At 46.5% G+C, this 22,974-nt stretch overlaps 1 protein-coding gene across 3 annotated transcripts in view; it reads right to left on the reverse strand.

The window, feature by feature from the left end:
• Positions 1–22,171, reverse strand: part of KIRREL3 (kirre like nephrin family adhesion molecule 3) — a gene marked incomplete at both ends in the record, with an annotated part of 532,041 nt that extends 509,870 nt beyond the window's left edge. For all 3 annotated transcript variants that reach the window (XM_084248847.1, XM_084248848.1, XM_084248846.1), the window contains one exon: positions 22,117–22,171. In XM_084248847.1, coding sequence (XP_084104973.1) covers positions 22,117–22,171 — 55 coding nt within the window. The remainder of the gene's footprint in view (positions 1–22,116) is intronic.
• Positions 22,172–22,974: the final 803 nt, after the last annotated feature.

Here is a 22,974-nt window from a genome sequence, read left to right on the forward strand (position 1 = left end):
GGAAGTTTCCTCTGAGAGCTCTCCCCACTGGGTGCATGAGCGTCCTTTGCTCTGCCCCCACAGAAATGACTCTGGACATACTTCCTCCCTCATCTTTCCACATTCTAATTGTTCGTTCTCTTATCTGTCTGCCTTTCTGTGCCCTGGGCTCCTGGAGGCGTTGGGATGCATGAGGGTGTGCCTGCCTTTCTGGAAGTGTGGCACATTTTCCCTTGTAGACTGAGAAAACAGCAGGAGCCTATAAGAGGTGGGAAACAGAAATGTGAGGGAGTGAATGGTGATGGCACCACCCTCAAAGCTGAACTTCCCAACACAGTCAAAAGCACAAACTCTCAGACAAGCAGCTATGAACAGCCTAGAGTCCAAATTCACATGGAACAAAAGACCCATCTATAGTTGTTATTTATCACCCAGAAACACTCTCTGTTTGTTCCATTGTCAATGCTCCACAGACCACATCTGCTTTTGGACAGAGAGGGCAGACAGAGAGGGAGAGAGAAATGAATAGAAATGAGAGTATGAGTTTCATTTATTTATTTATTTTACATATAAATCAGCTAATCTGTTTAACATTCATATTAAAGTTGTAATCACCTTTGCACACATTAAAATACAAACTAGCACAAGTAATAGGCCTTAAGAACAACATTACAATAGCTATTAACATATAACAGCTACCTTATCAACTTACAACATCCCTATAAAATAATAACTGCTTCCAGGATTGATTTGAGGGAAACTCATTCTCCCGGAGCACTGAAGCCTGACCCAGAGTCTGGGGAAGCTGGGAGCCTGCTGTTTCTGGCTGACTCAAGAGGGAGGTTTGGGGTGTGCAACGCATACTCCATGGAGGGGCAGAGTCCTCCATTTCAGACAGGCCAAACCCTCATTTTCACTGTTACCCATTGGAGATGGGACCTGGGGAAAATTTCTTAACCTCACTGATTCTCAGTTTCCTCACCTGCAAAATGGAAACAAGGAAATTCTCATCACAGTGTTTTTGTGGGGAATTAAGAGTGGTCACAAGAAAACACCTGGCCTCTGGTGTTTGTTTTTTTTTTTTTAGGATTGATTTATTTATGCATACAAGAACTGGGGTACAGGCCAGAGGTGCCAGGGGTGAGAGGATTCACCAGAGACAGAGCAGGGAACAGAACAGGCAGATTGACTGAAATACATGTCTGATGGCAGCAGTGGGCAAGACAGGAGAGGTCTGCTATGCCATGTGGGTTATTCCCTGGCTGGGGATCAAACTTGTGCTGCAGTCACTGTGGATAGTTTCATAGTGCTGACGCTTAACCCCTTGCACCACCAGGGAGGCCCCTGCAGCAGAAGTTTAATGAATGCTAGTGTCTTTTCAAAACAACGTGGTGCTAGAGTGGGGCAGGCCTGAATGGGATGCCACAGAGAATGGGAGAAGCTCTTTAGTATTGTGCCTTTTCTACCCATTCATTTCACTCACTCATTAATCATTTCTTGAGCAGTGCCATTGATGATCATATGATATAAAAATGTGAAAATGATAGTTTTCCTCCCTATGGGACTCACAATTAAGTTGGTAAGACATCAAGTACACAGCAAGTTGGACACCATGGACAATGCACATCATGTCAAGGGAGAAAAAGAAAGAAGCCATGTGGAGCTGGACAGATGAAATGCTTTCATGGAAGAGGTGGATTTGAGCTGAACCTTGAAATTTGGAGAGTATTTCTTTAAGCAATGAGGAAAGAATATTTTAGGCCAAAGGAAAAGCAAAACAAAGACATGAAGACAGGGTATGCCCAGGGGGAAATCATGTAATTTTTTTTTTTTTTTTTTTTTTGTGGAAGCTTGGAGAGCAAGAAGGAATAGGGATAAGATAATGCTGGAAGACAGTTGGTGCCAGGTGGTAGGGCAGTGTCTACCTTAAATGACCGGAGGTAAATGGTGCCCATACATGGCTGAAAAGCCACACATAACTTTTGACTCCCCTAAAACTCTACTAACAGCCTTCTGTTGACCAGAAGCCTTACCTGTAACATAAAGAGGTGATGAACACACATCACATATGATACGTGTTATATTTATAGCTGACCCTTGAACAACATGAATTTATTCTGTGTGGGTCCACTTGTACATGGATTTTCCTGTAAACAGACAATATACACTTATGGAATCAATAAATATAGTCCATTACTATAAGTGTATTTTCTCTTCTTTGTGATTTTTGCCATCACATTTTCTTTAACTTACTTTACTGAAGACTATAGCACAAAGTACATACAAAATGTGTGTTAACAATGTGATGCACACCTCAAGCTATTAGTAGTTTTTAGGCAGTCAAAAGTTTATGTGGATTTTTGACTCCCCCACTCACACACTGTTGAAGGATCAACTGTATAATATTCTTACAATAGAATAAGAGAAGGGGAAAAAATGTTATGAAGAAAATCACAAGGCAGAGAAAATATGTTTCCTGTATTTATTCTCATGGTAAGTTTATGTTGTCTGTTTATAAGAAAAGCTGTGTCAATGTGGACCTGCACGGTGCCAACCCATACTACTCAAGGGTCAGCTACACTTTAAATGTGGGGCAACAGTGTGGACCTGAGATGGCAGCTGGGGGTGCCGGGCTCTGCTTAATAGGCTGAAGAGTCAATCTGATTTGAATCCTAGGAAGACATGAGTTTTGAAGAATGACCATGATAAATGTCAACTTTGGGAAAAATGTGAGGAACTTGTTAAGATGCTCTAAGAGTTTGGCAGAAAATGATGGGGATCAATAGGGCAATAGAAGAAAAGCTAGGGAGACAGTGCAGCTAAAATTTGTAAAGACAAAAGGACTGAGTGCATACAGGAGAAGAGAAAGGCTGGTGATGACTCAGGTTGTACAAGTAAGTATTGGGAAGACAGAGGTGCCCTTTACTGAGATTAGGGGGGGATATCTTCCCCAGTGGGGAAATAAATGATTTTAATTTTCAGATAGTTGAATTAGAAGTGACAATTGTTGAATTAGAAGTGACAATTGGAAGAAAACTCATGGAGTAAGAAGCCAAATGATTCACAAGTCTATTTTCATTGCTTCTTGCTCTCATAATTAGCCACTAGAATGGGTGCCAAGAGTGTAAACTTGGAACTAACCAAGATTCAGTTAGGACAAAATCAAATAATCATGGGATCACTTGGAAACGCTGATCCCCAGTACTTTGGCAAAGAATGATGGTATATTTAGAGTTCTATACAAAGGACTACTGTCAACCCAGTTTCAATTGCTAGCGAGTACTATTCTTAAGTGATGGGCCTACAAATTTTGATGCTGAGTTTTAAGTATTTGAAGCCTACTACCACAGCCCCATCTCTTAGGATAAGTTATTACTCAAATGTCAGGATAGAGAAAGGAAAAGACAGTCACTTGAACCCTAGCAGGGGCTCTCTTGTGTTTACAAGCCACTCTATCTCATTTATTCTTGGAGGTTAGCCCTGGGCCTGCTCACGCTACACAGACATTAATGCTGATGTCACCATACCAAGCTATCTACCAGAGGCTGGAGAAGGCCGGATGGCTGTTAGGCTCACTGACAGTATTACCCTGTGAAAATAATGCAGTGATTCTCCAGAGCCCCACAGGTATTCCTTGGCCTATTGCTATAGAAATCTAGGATGAGAGGGCCCAGCACCTTCCTAGGCCACTGAGGTAGAGCTCCACATACCTGGAGCTGTCTGGTTGAATGTGACTGTCCCTTACTGTCCAGTTCAATGAGGGAAAGGCAATTAGACTTTCTTTTTTATGTGGGAAAAATGTCTTGGACTCTATGGTAGTATTAAACCATGGCTGGGTGTCTGAGTAGGTCTCAAGACACATTCACGCAGGGGGCTCTTGTAAGGTAACCCCACGCCCCTGTGAAGCACATGCTGGGGAGCTTGGGGAGGCATGGAGGAGGCCTCCATCTTCATCCCAGAGAACCTGCTTCCTCCTGGCCAGGCCTCTGGTGGTGGTGCTGGTGGTGCCAGTACCCAGAAGAGGTTTCTGAGCTTCTGCACCACACACTACACTGCCAGGGGACTCTGCCAGCATGGCAGCCTTTAAATGCCTCATTAATATTCAAATCTATTCAAGTCATTTCAATTTGAATTCTATGCATATTATCAGATAGAACAAAATGCAAATATATACAAATTCATCCATATGAAGAAATAAATAGGGGGAGCTCTGCATAATGGGATTATAATCATTCTCAGGGCTTGTCTCTCTCCTTTATTCTCCAGAGTCCTAGGCCAAGAGCTCCCTTGGGACTGTTTAGCAGTAACATAACCTTTCCTGGACACAGACTTGAACATTTTGTAAACCTATTTAGAGATGCTATCACGCATTGTCCACTGATTGTTCTCTCTCTGTCCTTCTAAGGAAAGGGTGGGGGATTTGAGAGGTGAGTGTGGGATGCAGACAGACTGAGAGGCCAGGAGTTGGCCTCAGACAGCTCAGACACCAAGGCCAGGGTCCCAAGAGCCCCCAGTATTCCAAGAACCTTAATGCATCTGAGGGAGAGGAGTTATCTTCCAAAATCTTTAACCTGAGGGGGACTTCATAAAGCCTCTAGAGTGTGTCAGCTGAATCCAAGTCTGAAATGATCCCAAGTAGTGTCTAATACCAAAGCAATATAGACACCCCATGGCTTTGGCCTGTGGTAAGACACACAGACTCCTCCTGGAGCCTGCAACCCCACGTTCAGGTTCACGCTCTGTTTACACCCACTCCCTAGTTCTTCCTTCCCAGACAGATCCTCTGTCAAGCGCCAGCAACTCAACCAGGCACAGAAGCAAGGAGAAAAATCACAGAGCAGGCTGTAAACCTCTGACCCTGCAGCAAATCACATGTAGGAAAACACAGCACTCACTTGTCCTTTGTTTTATATTATTGTTATTGTTGATCTCCGATTCATTTCAATTACTCCGAAGACAGGAGGAGGCCAAGCTACACGTACTTTAAAGGAGAGTTCCCATACGCCATGCTAATGAAGTCAAAGTAAATCGCTATTAAGAATCATTTAGTGAGGCTTAACTACAGAATCTAATAGATGTCCCCCCTAATCTCTCCCCCACGGGACCCAATGATAGTTGCATCTAGTAGTAGTTCTATTGATTAATGTAAGCATAATTTATTTCAAGTCATAGTATAATGTTATAATAACCATTTGCTACTGAGCAACTTTTACTTGATAATCCCAAAGTACTTTATAAATATAAATGGGAAGAAGATTATTCTAATTTGTAGACAGAGGGACTCAGGCACACACTTCTCGCACTGAGAGGCGGGACAGGAATGCCTACACTTTCCTGGAAGAGAAGGTCCTCCAGCTCTGTTTTGTCTGTGGTCTTTGGGTAGCAGGTAATTAGCCCCAAAGATGTTCAGGTCCTAAGCCTTGAATGTGTAACCTTACAAGGCAAAAAGGACTTTGCAGGTTAAAAGATCAAGAGAGAGGGAGATTATCCTGGATTATGGTGGATGAGGGTGATGTAATCAGGATCCTTATGAGGGAAAGACAGGAAGATCAGATTCAGCAGTAGTAGTGGTGATGACAGAAACAAGAGTGATGGCCAGGAAGGAGCCACAAACCAAGAAATGCAGGCGGCCTGTCTGTGGAGGCCAGGAAAGGCAAGGACAGGCATTTCCCCCAGAGCTCCAAACAGAACCAGTCCAATGTGACCCACCTGAGACTCAGACTTCCAGAGCTATAACACAACATGTTTGCATAATTTTAAACCACTGAGCTTTGTGGTCATCTGTCCAGCAGTCTCAGGACCCTAATGACCCCACATGACCTTTCTCAACTGGGGTTTCTCTTCTGAATCAGGAAGCCCAGAAAATAAAATGAGGAACTACTTTTTCCTCTTCTCCCAATGACAGACATACTGGCACCATTTCAGATGCACAAGAAATAGTTTAATTCATTAATAAAACAGATGCCCTTTGGGCATGAGCTGGTTATCCTGATGACCCCCTGAGAAAGTCTGTCTGGCTTCATTTGCCTCCCTAGAAAGCCACACAGTATCTTGCCTTGAAAGAGACTGGAGATGCTGAGCAGATATGTTCCTGCCCCAGGCATTCCTCAACACACCTGGAGACATGAAGCAGAGGATGGCAAGCACCCCTTCTGCAAGGCACCCTCCATCATGTTTCAGAGCTCTCCCCCATAAGTGTTCTCTCCCAAGATTCAGAACCTGCGAAGTGGGCAGGAGAGAAAGCCTGATTCCTCTTGCACTGCAGGGTCATGGTCAGAGCAGGCACAGACCTGTGACAAAGCTGTGGCCTCCCTTCTAGGATCTGTGTCACAAGAGTGGGATGAGGATTTGTGGGTGCTCTGGATTCTGAAGTTCCTCCCTGACTGACAGGCTGACTGTCCAGGCAGATGCACTGTAGGGAGGGTCACAGCCAAGGAGCACAGTGCAAGCTCCCTGGGAGGAGATTCTGGCCCTGCCAGGCACCATCGAGTCCTTACTATAAAGGAGCTACTATGTTCTCTTTATTATGTCTCATTTACAAGAGAGTCTCAGTCAAGAGCAGTGTTTTCCCAGCCTCTGCACAGACGCCCTGTGCCTTAGTTGGCACCAGCCGGCACTACTCCGCCAGGGTCCTTGAACTCCCCTCTCCAGGGGCTCTCCTGCCATCATCCTCCCTGCAGAAAATGCCTGCAGGGCCCCCTCAGCCAAGCACCCGCTAAGTACACACTCATGGGGGCAGGACTCCAGGGGAGATATGGAGGAGGGGGGAGCAGGATAACCCCTGGACTTGGGTGGGATTTGGGATGTTTTGGTTTTCATCTTAACTTTCACACCTAGTACCTGTGTGACCTTCAAGAGGCCACTTAACATAACTTGGTTTCATTTTCCTTATTTTTTAAAGTGAAGATGAGAGTTGACCATAATAAATGTGGAAGTGTTCTGGAAACCATAAAGTGCTATATAAATGCAAGCAGGGATTAAATCATTATCACCTTTCCCCCAAGGAATATTCGGTGCTCACAGGTACTCTAGGAGCAGACGGCAATAATAATGATAAGTAGAGCGTTTTCTCTGATAAAGCACTTTTCTAGGTTGGCAAGTGAAATGCAGGTGCCGGCAAGTGGAAGCTAAGTTATGTTCTTTCCCTGTCTAAGAAGCAATGGTCATTATGGACTCTGCACCCAGGTCCAGTGGAGGCACGGTGCCAAGAGCTGCAGATCCTAACCCCTGCTTTCCAGAAGCTCACAGTCAAGGAAGGAAGGCAGATAGGAAAACACCACTTGCATATAACAAGTCCTACAAGGGTTGCCACAGAGGGCTGTGGAAAGGCACTTACATTTTCTTGTGAGGAGGGAGGTCAAGGAAACTTCTTCCCTGAGGCCAAGTGAGCTGGACTGGAGAGTAGGAGTTAGCCGGACTAACAGAGGACAGAGGAGGTCCTTAAGAGGTAAGAAAGCCAGGAGGTATAAGGAAACTGAGACACTCGGTGAGCTCCGCTTGCTGGAGTGAAGGGTGTGTGTGGGTACGGGGAGGAGAGGAGCCAGACTCTGGCCTGGAGGCCTTTACCCAGAAGGTGTTGGGATGGCATCAAAGGAACATGCTCTGTCCAGACACAGAGACCGCACATTTGACTGTCTTCATGGCTCAGCTACTGTAGTGTTTCACTGATGAATGGAAACTCCAACGCTTCTTGTGTATAAGGAGTGTGTCTTCACAGCTCCCATCTGGACTGGGAAGAGTTAAAACTGTATTTTGGACCCAATGGTCCTATGATCTCTGGGAGGCTGAGATGTGTGCTCTGTCTTTCTGTCTGTCCACCTGTCTCTCTTCCTAGCCTGACAGTCATACACACCTGTGCTTTTCTTCCACCACTATTAGACACGCAGGGAGGCCCCAATCGGTGGGGCACAGCAGCCGCCAGGGGCTGAGGATGTCCTCAGTCAGGCCGGCTCCGCCTCTCTCTCTCCTCTGCATGTTACACTCCTGCATTTTGTATCCCATTGGCAGCTTGAGTTGAAGAATGAGGCCCAGAGACCCAGTAATGAGAATATCTTTTTTTCATGAGTTGAAAAATCAAATGACTAGTAGATCCCAGTTTACAACAAAGTGCATATCAATGTCGGTGGTTGTATTGACCTTGAAGATTTTTATAAAACAGAACAAGAATTCTCAGGGTGCATTCTTCCATACATTCTGAATCTCTTCACTGTACAAAGCAGGAAATCCATCCTTTATGGACACGAACCTCTCTGGTGGATAGCATTGACTTAAAAATAAACACTCTAAAGTGCAGGACGAAGAAAATCTATGGCCATTCTTAGCACATTCTTCCCTGTCAGCACCGATGAGCACATTGTTTTCCTGGCTCTCGGGCGGTACGCCAAGGCAGAAAGCCACATGGAAAGGGACATCGCTGGGCCTCCTCTGGTGCCTGGACAGCAGTGATGCCACCATCTTCCCAATTGTATGCACTTGGCCTACTGTATGTTTGGTTTCCCACACCCAGCACCCTTGGTGGTCCCCGAGTCTAATCTCACAGTGCCAGACCCCTAGGATGATGTGGCATACAGACTCAGCAGCCCCCATGGGTCACCTTAACTCCTCTGGCTACAAGCTGCTCTCAGATGCCTTGCACAGTGCACGCCCCCAGGGCTGTAGTCACATGGAGCTGGGGTGGGGACAAGGCATGTCAGACAAGACAGTGTTCTCCATACTGACTGAGACACAGTCAGCTGGAAGGTGACACAGGCCACTGGGACACACCCCAGGGGTCCTAACTCAGGAGGCCTGGGATCGGGCCTGGGAATCTGCATTTCTAACAAATTCTGGCCTCCTGATACTGCAAATCTATGGACCACTGTGATAGCGAATCCATGAATTCAGTTATGCTGGGAATGATGTGAAAGCCCTACTGCTCTCTTATACAGAAAAGAGTAACCTGTGAGGTACAAATCACTAGAGTCCATGCCCACAGGAAAGGGGGTATATTGACCTGCCAACACTGTATGGGAAATCTGGCAGAAACTACACTATGTCTAGTACAGAATTACTTCTAATATAGAATTATGTCATTATATAACTCTTCTTGTTGCATAAATATTATTAAATACCTGCATTGTACCAGGTACTGTGCTAGGCCCCCCACAGTATGCTATTCCTTTATCACAATAAGCTGCTCAGAAATTAAAACCCAAAAAAGGAACATGTGGTACTGGGGACAGGGAGAGCAGGAAAGGGCAGATGCAGGCAATACCCATGGCATCAAATCATTCATGGGCCTTGCTTTCTTCCTCAGGACAAGACTCTACTTGGTGGGTGTTTTAAAGCATCTCAATATTTACTGCAAATGAGGCTGTAACCTCCACGCCTCTTGCCTAGTGCCGGTGGACATTCAACTACTCTGAATGCTATTCAGTAAAAGGTGTAAAAGGCCCCAGTGTGAAGGATATTTCTATTTGATTTGGAAAATACTTCCTTGAGTTCATGCATTTACAACAGCTCTTAAGAAAGATGGGGCCATCTTTGTGCTGACTAGTTAAAGGTTTAAGGTAGACAGCATAGCCTAGCATTGCCTAGCATAACACGACAAAAACTACAACATAAGAAACCTAAGACAATTTAACTTAAAAAAGACAGCAGTATATGTATTTTTATTTTCCTTGGCAAGAATTGAATGCTCTGGTTGTTGGAAAATAAACATGTGTTGATAAGGAGAGGGAAATAAAGATTTCCTATAATTATTATTAGCAGCAGAATGAGGGAGGAAAGTGATACCCTTTTTCTGGGTGGTATTTTTTAACTTTGATCATCTCAGCACTCATTTGTTCTCACCTATAAAGTATGGACTTGGATGTGTCTGCCCTGGCGAGATGAAGAAAAACCCAAAGCAAAGCTCATGCCCCAAGAGAGGGGGATCCGTGTGGATTGGGGGCCTTGATGGTGGCTGACAGTGCAGGGTTGACGTGATCTGCAGGTTCCACTGAAAGGTGCAGACAGTGGAATGAAAAGAGAGAATTTCATGTTTTCCACGTGGAAATCTGTTTGCCTTGCATTCTTCCTCAATATCCTTCAGATTTGATCTAAAGGAGCTTTGAAAAGTTTAAAGAGCTTTTATGTTTTACTGGTTTACCATACGTGTCTAGTTTATAACAATGTTATGATTTTAAGCATGGCCTAGGTAGAGCCATGCAATCTTCAGAAATTATTTCTGACACAGGTAAAAGTGTCAAAGTGAGAAAAATCGAAGGGTGAACGGCATCCCAAAGCTTTTATCTCTCCCAAGTGACCATTATTAATCATTTTAGAACCAGGTGGTCTCCTGACATTTTTATTATTCTAGACTTGACAAGAGGTAGGTTTTGATGTCCTGATGCTTTTTATGTAGAGTACCTCCATTCTTACCCACACAGCTAGTACCAGGCTCTCCTCACACTAAGCAGAATGGGCTTTACATTTTTTTTTTAATCCACTAAAGGAAAGTTAAGTGGTAATGGCTTCTTGTTAAGAAATCAGTATCTGGCTTTCAGAATGTTAAGCTAAACAGAAGCTGGCCTGTGGAGGTAAAGAACAGCCACAAGGCATGGAACAACTCAAATTCATGCTTTTGTATCAGGGGAGCTGTTTTCTTTCATTCTTATAATCTCTTCTTCCCAAGTCCTACAAGTAATGAAGGAGGAGAGAATCACAGGCCAGGTTGGGGCTTTCTGAGACTTACTGATAGTAACACAAGCTACTGAGGCATCTAGGTCATCAGATGTTCTCTTGAAGGAATGGGCAGCAAGGGTTTTGAGGTCTGCATAGGCATATGGCCCACCTCCAGGGAAGTTAGGGAGTCCACCTAAGCCTTAGTAATTCTCACTGGCAATTGGTTATCACAATCCCTGCTATATCAGATGCTATGAGGAAAAGAGAGGAAAACAGGCAAATCTCAGCAAAGGACCTGGCCCACAGACCCCACCATTGCCTCCCCATCGCTGGTCCAACTCAGCAACCACAAGGTACTAGTATTAGTAGAGAGAAACACTATAAGGCTCAACACAGCCCCTTTCCCCTGTTCAGCTTTCTACTGAGATCCCAAAGCACCAATGAAGGTCTTGTGTATTCAAGAAGAAAGGAGAGCAGGCAGCCAGATCAAGGAGCCAGTAAGGCAGCAGGGACCACAGCACAAACCACATTGGAACAATATCTTTTTATATGGCAAGATCAATCTCTATTATGTTTAGTCAATTCTCAAGTTATGCAGTCCAGTTGTTCCCCTCTGACTTTTATAGCATCAAATCTGTAGTCTGAAATAAGATTTTGCAGACCTTATGCAAAAAGATTTTGTCTTTGACATGAGATGCTTAAGAAGTCACCTGCCACTGGAACCACTTAGTAAAATGGATGGCACGATCTTACCTTCTCTCCAAGTCGGCTGTGCCCTCCTACCCAGGCAGCAGTGTGAGCACAGATGCATCAGGCAGGTGGCAGTTGACCTTGCTCCAGAGAAAGTGGCAAGGGCTTTGATGGTGTGTCACGAGTGGGAGAATGCAAACCATCTCTGATCCCAGTGGCTACCAAAACCTAGTCAATGGTCAAATGATGTCTGATGACTTCTGGCAACATGAACAGTCAGTTCAACCTGCCAGTCTGTGGCCACACAGAGAAGACAAGGAGAGAACACTCAAGGGATGGCCTCGTGCTTCTAGTACCTGATTTCCCACTATCTTAATTTATGCTGCAAATGGACCAACCCTTAGATACATTTCACTTATAAATCTCCAAAGGTCAAAAAGCAAAAGGCCACCCCCCCAGGAGACAAAGGAAGATGTAATGAGTATGTGGGGGCCAACAGGACCCCTCTACCTTCCTCCGAATGCCTGTTTAGGCATCTGCTTACCATGCCTGGAAAGACACACTTTCAAGCAAACAGCCATGGCTCATGGCCATTTTTTAATGGTACTTGTTTCTGTCCAGAGGTGAAAACTGAGTAGCACCTCTTCAGCCTGCTGGGGGAGATCAGGAATAATGAGGACTAATTTTAGCATCTGTTTGTTTTGCTTTTTCAGCATGAAAGGGGAGCGGCAGCAGAAATATTGATTCTCAGATCATTACAGGGGCAAACACCTGGCAAAGGGGCAGTGGGTCCAGACATGGGGATGGACTTTTTAGGGAGAAGCACAGGGCTGCTACTACCAGCCACCCTCCTAGGGAAGGATTAACACATTCATCACCCACGGGAAAGCAGCAGGCAGTCAACACGACTAGCTGAAGTTTCTCCTGCTCCCTCTCTTTGAAGCTCTTCCAAGCCCCGTGAGCATTTTTAATTGTACCCATCTACCTCTTGTCACTCTTTGTAGGCAGTCCCCTTAACACTGCCCTCACATCCACCACATAGAGAAAAGGACTGGGCCTCTTGGAAGAGCTGCTGCCACCTGAAGGCTTGTTCCTCCCATCCATGCCCTCTGTCTCACACTCAGATGCTCCAGGATTGTTGTCCAAGGCCAGAGAAGGGCCCAGGCACCCTAGCTAGAGTCCAGCTTGCCTAGTTCAAGGGACTTCCCCTCCCTGGGCCTCCTGCTCCCATCTCATTCCTGGGCTTTGCAAGCGCTGCTGCTGCCACCATCAGGCGGATATAGGAACTGCAAGGAGCATATTTCAGACATTGTGGCAGCTCTTGCCTGGGGTGGTCCAGGGAAAGAACAGGTCTTCTCTCCCCAGCCACCCACCACACAGATGCAGTGTCCTATGCAAGAAAAAGGCTTCCTGCTCAGCTCCCTGGTTAATGTGTCTTTGAGTGAAGAGCAGAAAAATGCAGGTTCTAGGAAATGGAAAACAAAGCTGCCGGGAGATTAACTGAAAGTTGCTCTTTCCTTGTCTTGAGGGCAGTGAGGTGGGGAAGGGTGGGAGTTGCTTCTTGTGTGGCACCTGGGTCTCCAGGACAGAGCTCTGTGCCCTGAAGTCCTGCATGATGAGCACACCAAGGCCCAGAGTCACTCTGAAGCTGTCACAGCTCCTAGCATCGCCAAGGGTGACAGGTGGATTCTCACACTGCACCAGAGTTGAGTCACCTGTGACACTTTCAGGTGACTGACAGATGGGAACTGACATGCATTAAAAAACAGAAGACTGCAATTGTTTCTTGCTGAAACTGAAGAGTGGGTGGCTTGCCAGAGGATGTTTCTCTTGGCAGTGTTTCCGGTGACCCCATGGTCATTCAAGGCTGCACTTGGATAGAAATGACTTCCTATGGGGCAGGAACCTGCTTTAAATATTTGGGTTCCTTTTTCTGCCTGCCCGTGAGGTCTTCCAGCTTTTGCCTGTGGTGATCTCGAAAGCATTGCTCTTTTCTTTCATTATTGTTCATATTTCATTCCAATATGTTAATATTTATCCATGGCTTTCTATGTGCCCAATAGTGGTGGGTATTTTAACCAAGCAATAAAGAGAAAAAAAGTACCCTGCCTTTGCTTTTTTGTTTTATTTGTTTTTATTTTGGTTTTGTTTGTTTGTTTGTTTTTCCTTTCTATTCTTTCTTTTCTGTGGGGGTGGGGCAGAACAGCCATAAAAGGAAGTATCCGACTAGCATACCCCTTGATTGCTATTCAGTGCAAAAGGCTGGTCCCTCTTCTCCCAGGCAGGAATGGCCTGGAAAGGTTGGGCCCTTAAGGGAAAGCTGAATACAAGAAAGATCAGGAACCAATTAAGAAAGAGTCTGGAATCAAAACGAGAAAGCCAGTTTGCCAACTTTCATAGGGAACTCCTAAAGCCCCTTATCTATACTTGGACACTGAAAACTCCCGCAAATTATAAGGACATGACTTGACTTGAGCCACAGCTTAGCATCTTTGCATGTATCTTTCAGTGTTGTGATGTGCAGCAGCCGTGGACCTACCAACATCTAGAGGTTCCTCAAGGTCATGACAAAGTGAACCAGACTGGGAGAGACTTTGGTCAAGCAAGGTAACTTGACTAAGGCTTGAAGTGATGGCCCTCTCCCCTCAGTGGTCCTCACCTCTGATGAATAGAGGTGGTGCTTGTGAAAGGCATACACAGCTTGTGAGTCTTGATACAAATGCTAACGATCAACAAAATCATCATATAAAGAATACAATTATTACCATCACTACTACTACCTCCGCCAACCAAAGAATCTGCCTGGTACCTACAAGAAAATGTGCAGGACAACGTTCTGTAACACATCATCTACCTCCTAGGAATTTGTTCTCTAAAATAGATTATTTCTAACAGATCATATTCAGGGAATCTTAGTGTTTCAGAGAACATAGATGTCATCTAGTTTAATCTCCAACCCATTTCTTAGGAATTGACTTTTACATTCTTGGTGGTCCTAATGCAACTCTTAGAATGCTTTCAGCAGATCTCTAATATCAGGGTTACTATCAGAAGTCTTGGAAATGTCACTGTTTCTTGCAGAAATATTGAGTTTGTCCTGCTAGGCCAAAGTGTGGAACACATGGGTGAGATCTGATGATGTTCTTGTGAATAAAAGGTTACTTGGCCCTGGAGACTTGTAAACATTTCTAACACTTTGAATCACATCACTTAGCTTGTAAACTTGTTTTTTCCCCAAGCCAGTATAGCTTAGCTTCCTCTTAAGAACAGGAAGTAAAATGTCCCTAGGCCTCTCTTGCTTGTCTCATCCTTGTCCCCCTTTCTGGTTTGCCATTCATCCCCCATCTTTGGCTGTGATCTCTAGCTAGCCTTCCTTGGTGCCTTAGAAATGGGAGAACTCCATTTCCCAGGGAACCCCATCTGATTAATAGCCCAGTGTTTACTCAGTGATCCCTGGCTCTGTCTGATCCCTGCTCCCTTCCAAATCCTTTATTCAAAACACCACTTGTCAGTATATGTCCACCTTCTACGCCTCGCTGGCTCTTTCTGGAATGTAGCCCAACTGCTAAGGTCAATTCCACCATACTTATCCTTTTACTCACTTTTCTATTCCTTTACATGGGATAGAAGGAAGACAGGTATGAAGGAAGATGGCTGCAAAGAGCTAGTATATTTCCATTCAAATCTACATTTTTAAAGAATTTCAATGTGAAACACAGGGAATACCAAGAAGAATAAACAATACATTGATCCTTCTTTTTGTTATAAGCGATGGAACTCAGGCTAGAGAGGAGACTATGGACAAGCTGCTAACAACCTTTAATCTGACAACCTAGCCTCAGAATACGACCATGTGGTATGCATGGCCTTTTGCAAGTGACCATCCCCGTCCCCTGCTCAAGCGCCCTCTCCCAATTCCCTCAACTGGGTTCCCTAAGCTTCTAGCCTCCCACCATGCAGTGTGTGTGTGCAGTGCTTCTGACCAGACACATTCTGTCCTGCCTTCCTGCACACTCAGAGGCACAGACCAAAACACTCTCCTTCATCTGGAGAACTCTTAGATAATAGCCTTTACCATTAAGTCACCCCTTCTGGGCAGCTTTCACTGATGCCTTCAGACATTCCTGCTGTTCTCAGGACACTTGGACAACTCTTTGTCCATCATGTTGTAACCAGCAGCCCACAGGATGGAGAACTCCTGTGAGGCAGAAAGAGGGTCTTAGGCCTCTCATCCTTGCATTGAAAGCCACTGTCATAGTGCCGAGCACACAGTAGGCTCACAATGAGCACTGGCCATGTGACCAAAGGCAGTTTGATCAGTAAGGAGGAAGTAATAAATGTGCCTCTGGGATACCGGCCCATTGGAGGCCCTGGAGAAAACGCATGGAACAGCAAAAGTGAGGTTTGCTGGTCATTGCTGTGACTCCCTGCCTCTGATTGCAAGTTCCTGTCTCCTGGACATAAGTTATAAAGAAACTGACCTTGCAAGGACTGTCCAGTGAGCAGGCCAAGGAAGCAGATATGTGCCCATCCTTTTATACCAACAAACTCAGGGCATTAGGTTTGAGTTTCAGTGTTCTGAAAAACAGCCTCAGGTAAATCGACTTCACTTTGCCTCTGAGGATACCACACCAGGTGGAAGAGGAGAGTGAGCTCTCACCTCCCATTTGGGGAGGAAAATGGCTGATTTCTTCTAAGTTCTGGACATTACTATGCTTTAGTAGTGAGTTGGGTGTGTGTATGCGTGTGTGTGTGTGTGTGTGTGTGTGTGTGTTAGTGGGATTACAGGTAGGGGAGGGCATGGCAAGGCTTCTAGAATGCCAGGGGAAACCTCCACTGTGCTCTGCAGGGAGGTGCCTGCACTGAGCTGCTTCTTTGCCTCTATGTCCAGGGAGGAGATGGATGAGAACCCACCTCCCAGTCTGCAAGTCCCAGCAGGGCTGCACCAGAAGGACTGGCCAGCAGCAAGACTCGCCATGCTGGCCCTTGTTTCCATGGCTTTAACTTGTTACCCCTGTACCTGGGGAAAGCTGACATTTATTTAATCCTCATAGTGGTGTTGACTGTGTACTCACGGAAACATTGTATGCTTACGGAAGACATTTGTTTCCAAGCAGCTTATGCTAAATTGCAGCGATATAAAGAAAACACTTATCCAATATTGACATTTACTGACTTCTAGAAGTATACAGCTAGAATACTCATCTTTACCACTGGGAGAGGAGGGGGGAAAGCATAATGTTTGATCCCTAGCTCTTTTCTGTGGGTTAGAAGTAGAAAGTTAATGAGAGTTAATGCTAAATGTAGTGTTGGAGATGTTGACTCTGGCAGCTGGGTGGGTTCTGAGAACATGGATTGCTGAATCCCTTCTACCCTCAGTCCTTCAGCTTGGGCAGAAAACAGAACATAACATTCTTTGCTGAATGTGAGGAAAGTATTCCAGTGGTCTACGGGGTATCTCTATTCTTATTTGACGTGCACACCTAACTGGGTAGATTCTTGCTTTCCCCTGGGGAAAAGAAAATGACATGTAATGATATATGGGATGGTACGGCGTCTTGATGCAGGAGGCTCTCTGCAGCATTCCCCTAACTGGAAATAAAATTCCACTCTATTTGAAAGACAGGGAAGCTATTAGAACCTGGGCACAGGATACTGGCTGGCTGTGCTCCTGGCTCCCTTGCAAATAAGCAGTGTTGTGATATGAAGCCGAAGAGAACAGACAGCCCCCGCCTCCCAGAGCTGTCGGACCCGGACCCCGCTCCATGACTGCCTCAGTGGGGGGCTCAATCTTCCCCACTGCCTCAGAGCAGGAATCACCATTAAAGTCAGGGTCACTACAGAACTGAGAGTCCAATGTGGACTCCATGGTGTTTCCAGTTTTCCCAACCTGATCTCTCTACCCCTGAACAAGAGTGTCCCCATTTCTGGGCTCTGGGGGAATTTAGAGACTCGTTGCTTCCAGGTTGACCCCAATGAAAAATGCCTGCACTGGCCTTACACTTAAAATTCATCTCAGTATCATATAAGGATAAGAACTGTAGTTGCAAAATGGTGCCTGTGCCCATCCAATGCCTTCCCCACCCCCACTGGCATCGAGACCCTAAAATGAATGTTCTTGGCCCTCCTCCCCACTCCTCCATCAAAGGCAATTTTCTTTTCCTCCTTCATGTTTCCAAAACAGTTTATCTTTTTATCTCCTTGGAAGGAAAGTACTCCGCAAATCAAAGGTATCATTAGTATTGTTATTATTTTGCTATTGAAATCTCTTGAATTCACTCTGGATTATTCATGTGCTTTTTTGGGTCTGCAATATAATACTGCCTAAGTCACCCCCACTGGGCTGAACAAAAAAGAAAAATTGCATCTTCAGGCCCTAATCCCCTGCTCCACCCCATCTCCTGCTGGCCCTGGCTCCTACCAACACAAGCACCCACCAGGCAGAGCTGCTCCTTGGTACCAGGCCGAGCTCGCTGCTGCCACGTTCCAAGTGAAATCCTCCTTTGTCACCCGGAGGGAGGCCCCACGGTTTCCTCTAAGTGCAATGTGAAGGCGTGGACCCTACCCAACACCCCTTTCCCCCTGGGGAGTTTCTCTGCCCTCCCCAATAATCTGGCTGGTAGCTGAGAACTCCCTGCTGGGCAGCAGACACCGGGACCACCCCACACCCCACAGACTAGCGGAGGAGTCCCAGTGCCCCTCACCCAGAAGATCTGTGAAGGAAGCGGTCCCACACCCTTGGCAGCTGGGTATCGACCTTCCAAGACAAAAGAAGAGATTCTTCCTTCTCTAGACAAGACGTCATACCACTTGGGGTATTCGTGGGGGGAGAACTGTACTTATTACTGGCCTCATCTTTTGTTAGATGACATTTCTGGGTTCAGATAAATATTTCCAAAGTTAGTGTTCACTCCCAGTTTCTTGTTCCAATGCTTCCCTGCCTGTACCCCTTTCAATCCCCTGATTTCTTTTGGCTGCCTCAGAAATGCTCCTGCATGTTTCTGGTGCCCTGTCCCAACACCCCCAAGAGAGCTCCTGGCAAGTTAAAGTCTCCTGCAGTGGTTCCTCTCTTTCATGCTTCCTGCCATCCCTGTGGCTCCCTTCAGCCTGGCCAGATCTCTCCACTTGCCTCTAGTTTGTCCTTCTGTCTACTTGGAGGCTCACTTCCCGATGCCCCTCTGCTGGCCATCTGACCCTTTTGGTGATTGCTGCCAGCAAGTCAGAAGAGGATATGGCTTAGATTCTTCCCACTGGTGATAATGGCTCCCCAGATAAATCCTGAGCTCAAATATGGCACTCACGGGTGAATACAGGTGCTTATTTTCATGCCAGCACACACAGAGTGGCATGGCATGCATGTAAACCCAACAAGAGGTCTGGGTTCATCAGACAGAACATTTAGACCCACAAAGTAACTAGGAAGGGAAGGGCACTCCAGTAATATGAGAGCAAAATGTCAGACAGGGGGAGGACAACACCCTTCCTGAGAACATCTGAAGTTTGTACCATGGCACATTCCCCCAACTGTCCCAGAACTCCAGATCGAGGGCAAGCAAGGTGTCTCCAGGCCTGCGAGAACATTATTCCCTCAAAGCTACTTAGAGGTGACTATGCAGGCTGGATGGAATGGGTCTTGAAGATGAAGGAGGGCACAGGAAGAAATAGTTTTGGGCAAACTGAAATGATAAAGGGAAAAAATATAGCAAGTCCTAAGTTTATGGATGACAAGAGAATCGATTCTTTTTCACCCAGGGCCTGAGCATGCCTCTTCTCTGCGGGAGGCAAATTGTGCTGTGACATTATCCCTCTCTGTACAAAGCACCGGTCCTGACAGCTGAAGGAAGAGGCATCCCCAGCACGAGAGGAACCCATGAGCACACACCCTGGCAGCTCTCCATTTCCTAGCTGGGAGTCCACCCGGGGATGTTGGCAGGGGCAGACGGAGGGATGTCATTTGACTTTTCTATGGCCACCTTAAGAAAGATAAGTATTTGAAAAGCGCAAACTGATCATACCTGCATTTCACTCTATTACGGGTCATGAAAAAAAGTAAAGGTGAGTAAATGTTTGATAAATTAAGAGAGAGGGGATGACCAGAAGGGACTTTAAGTCTTTACCTGTTTTGCTGTGGGAGCTGTTGGAGCTCTGTTTGGAGTGTTTCCTCTGGATGGGAATTGAGACAAGCAGGGCAGGAAGTGTGTGAGCTGTGTTTCCAGAAACCCCAAAATGCCATGCAGGTCCCCGCTATGAGAGGTGTGGAGCAGCAGATGGGTATGTCACCTGAGGGCCAGATGATGCCCTACAGAGAAGGCTGGACATTTGTTTTCTCTGAGCTGAGGGCCATCCCTGAGTCCCAGCACACTGCCTTGGAAAGCATCCCAGTAGGAGCAGCATGTGAGACACGGAGCCAGATGACTGGGGGTGGGGGGTTCTCTGTGGGGGTGCCAGGCGGGATGCAGCCTCACTCAGGGGGATGACAGCCGGTGCCATCTAGAGCCTGTGGGCTGGCCTTCTCATGACCTGTTGAAAGTGGATACACTCAACCCACTAGCTAAATAAATGCATGGCACCAGGAGGAGCGAGCACAGAATATGAACTAAGCAAGTATGTGAAGAGGTCAAATAGAATCCTTTGGGGGAATTCACAATACTCAAAACAACATTCACATTAAAATCAATGTCCACGGATCAGGTCAAAAGACATCCCATCACAATGAAGTCTGTAAAACATTGTCCCACTTGACCCTTATTTTCTATAGTCAGGTGCCATCTCTTCGAGGGAACTACAGTGTCCAAGGATGTAGGGTGTTCTGACGGCTACCTCCACTTTGATCTCATTGTCTTTCTTTAGACCTTGGATTCTTGTGTTCTATGCATCTACTATTTGGGAGGGTGGGCAGTGCTGGCCCAACCCAGAACCTTCAGGAATAACAAGGAACAGTTGCATGAGGCTGTGGTTTCTTCCTAGTGCCCTTAGGGCTAAGGGCAGATGAAACTGAGCATTTAAATTGACAGGTAAATATTTAAAGATTCATAGGAGGCAGTCAAGAAATATCTCCATACTGAGAAAAGAATAAGCAAAGTCGGAGATGCACACTTAGATGATTTAGACAGCGAGAGGCACTTAAGACACACCTATAGGTTCCTAGTGTCAATGTAGAGAAGACTCATCTCATGGCTCAGCTACTAAGAACATAAAAGACTTTAAAATGTGCACTGGCCCTATGAACATGTGTGGGGGGAGGGGCACGCTGGATCCTTGTTTTAGGGAATCTATATGCAATCTCTTGTGCATATGATTATATGTGTGCACATAAGCTAGCGTGCACACCTCCAAGAAAGAGGGTAATCTCCCAAACGGTAATATAACTCAAACTGTTTCTATACCAGTGTTCTGAGATAGTTCTTATTCATTCAGCCTGAAAACTCTAGGGAAGGCAATTTATCTTCTTGCTGCTGTAGGGAGTCCTGGTGAGAGGCACACAACCACATGCACACATGAATGTGTGTGTGTGTGTGTGCGCACATGCACATTTTAATTATAAACAGACATAACACTATCCTTACTCCTATGGAGAAAGAGTCCCTCAGGTGTCATCAGGATGGTTGTAAGCAAAGTTCAAGAAGGAAAAAAATGTGCAGTGACCACAGGGCCAGTGGGAGAGCTGAGGAAGGAGACCTGGGTTTCTGCTTACACTTGGCTTCTCCCTGGAAGGGAGACATGCTGTTTGCTTGCAAAGTCAGTCACCCATGGTGGTGCTCTGCTTTCTCAAAAACTTTTACCCTTCATTTAATCAACAGATGGACGTGCTCTGTGGTGGATTTTTTTCTGAGAGAGCCCTGTCCCTCTAATAACTGAGCTGGCTGGCACAAAAGCAGCCTCAGATGGCAGAGGCAGCCCTGGCATTCCAAAAGAGTGGGAAGGAACTGGTTTAGTTCTCCCCTTCAAACTCAATTCCACAGGTGACTTTGGATGCCTTTGGCTAAGCAGGCACTCACAATGCCCCTCCTGCATTTCCCATCCCTCCCTCCACCACTACCAGCCTCAGGACTCCTGGCTCCCAGTGGCAGGGAGTCCAGAGCTGGTGGCAAAGTTCTTTTAGGAACGTCCATCAGCTCCTCTGCCCCTGCTAGGCTGCAGAAAGGAAACAATCAGCACCAGGGGCGAAATTTCATTTTATACCCGGAATCCAGTGCTGTGTAGGACTCAGAATTCAGTTGTATTCAGAGAACTCAATTAAATTCAATGAAACTCTTAACAAGCTTTTCTCAACCACCGCAGATTACCCCTATGGCACATTCCGTAATTGCAGCCCCTTCTGCAACTGTGCAAACACACACATTCGCCTTTGAACACACTCATGCAAGTCAGACCTTATTCAGCCGAAATATCCACCTAAACAAAGCTCTCCTGCCCTACCCGCGCCTTCTCCAACGTGAGTCTGAGCGAGAGAGGAGGTGGCCAGAAGTTCAGGGCGGCATATCCACATAGATCCTGCCTAATTAACACACTCAGAGCATAAAGAACTCATTTGCATTGGAGAGTTTGAGCAGGATGCTGACAAGTGAGGGGAGAAAGTCATGCCCCCTCCCAAACCCCTTCCTTCCAAAGGAAAATAAACAGTACCATTTTGTTGCATTTTCAAAGGCAAAGAAGCAATGCCAGTGCCTCTCCGCCGGGCAACGAGAGACGCATCCATCAGTCGAGTTTCCAAAGCCTGCCCAGATTCCTGCTCTCAGCCTCCCGCGCCCTGACAACCCAGCCGACTTTCTTTGCAACTCCGGCAGCGCGCATGGGTCCTACCTTGACTGAAAAGGAAGAAGCAGATGAAGAGCAGATCCAGCTGGAAAGGTTTCATTCCTTAGCGCGGCGAGGGGAAGCCGGCGGGGCAACTTGGGTTTGCAGTTACTTTCTCTTGCTCGGCGGCTCGCGATGCTCAGCCTCCGCCGTGGTCCTCTCGGGTTCGCGCCGACCATCGGTCTGTCCGTGGGCTCCTCCGGGCGGCCTCCCGTCTTCTGGTGCCTCGGGGGTATCCGCAGCCAGCCCCAGACAAGTTGCCTGTTTCTAGCCGCCTCGGGAAGCTGGGATTCTCAGCGACATCCCTCCTCCGAGCAGATCCATTCTCTGGCTCTCGGCAGCCCGGGCACACAGCTTCCTCCGGCGGGCTCCTCCCACCGCGCGCGAAGGAGCGAGTGACGAGTGACAGAAGGGCTCCTTTCACTGAAGCTGGGGCGGGGGGAGAGGGAGGGGAAACAGGTCATAATTAAAGAGGAAACACTTGGAAAAGGGAGAGCTATGCGAGGCGGAGGGTGAGGGGCAGGGCTGCGTTCCTCCTTTCCCTGGCTCCCCCGCCGCACTAAATAGGGGGAAATTCAGCCTTTGTCACTATTATTGACCAAAAGGCAGGTTGAAGGGGGAGCGGAGCTGTGACTTCTTGTGCAACCGACATCATGTTGTTTAATGGGAGGGAAGTTAAGGGTGACTGTATGTAAGCACACAAATTAAAATATGCATGCCTTGCTTTGGTACCAGGGGCTGGAAACTGGGCTGAAAGGGAAATAGAGGTGGGGGGGGGGGCTGGTGCATCTTTCCCCAGGAAGGACTTGGTCAGTATGTGCAGAGGGAGTCTTGGAGTTGGGGAAGAGATAAGCATGCTTTGCA

Source organism: Talpa europaea (assembly GCF_964194135.1).
Source record: "Talpa europaea genome assembly, chromosome: 12".
Taxonomy (NCBI): domain Eukaryota; kingdom Metazoa; phylum Chordata; class Mammalia; order Eulipotyphla; family Talpidae; genus Talpa; species Talpa europaea.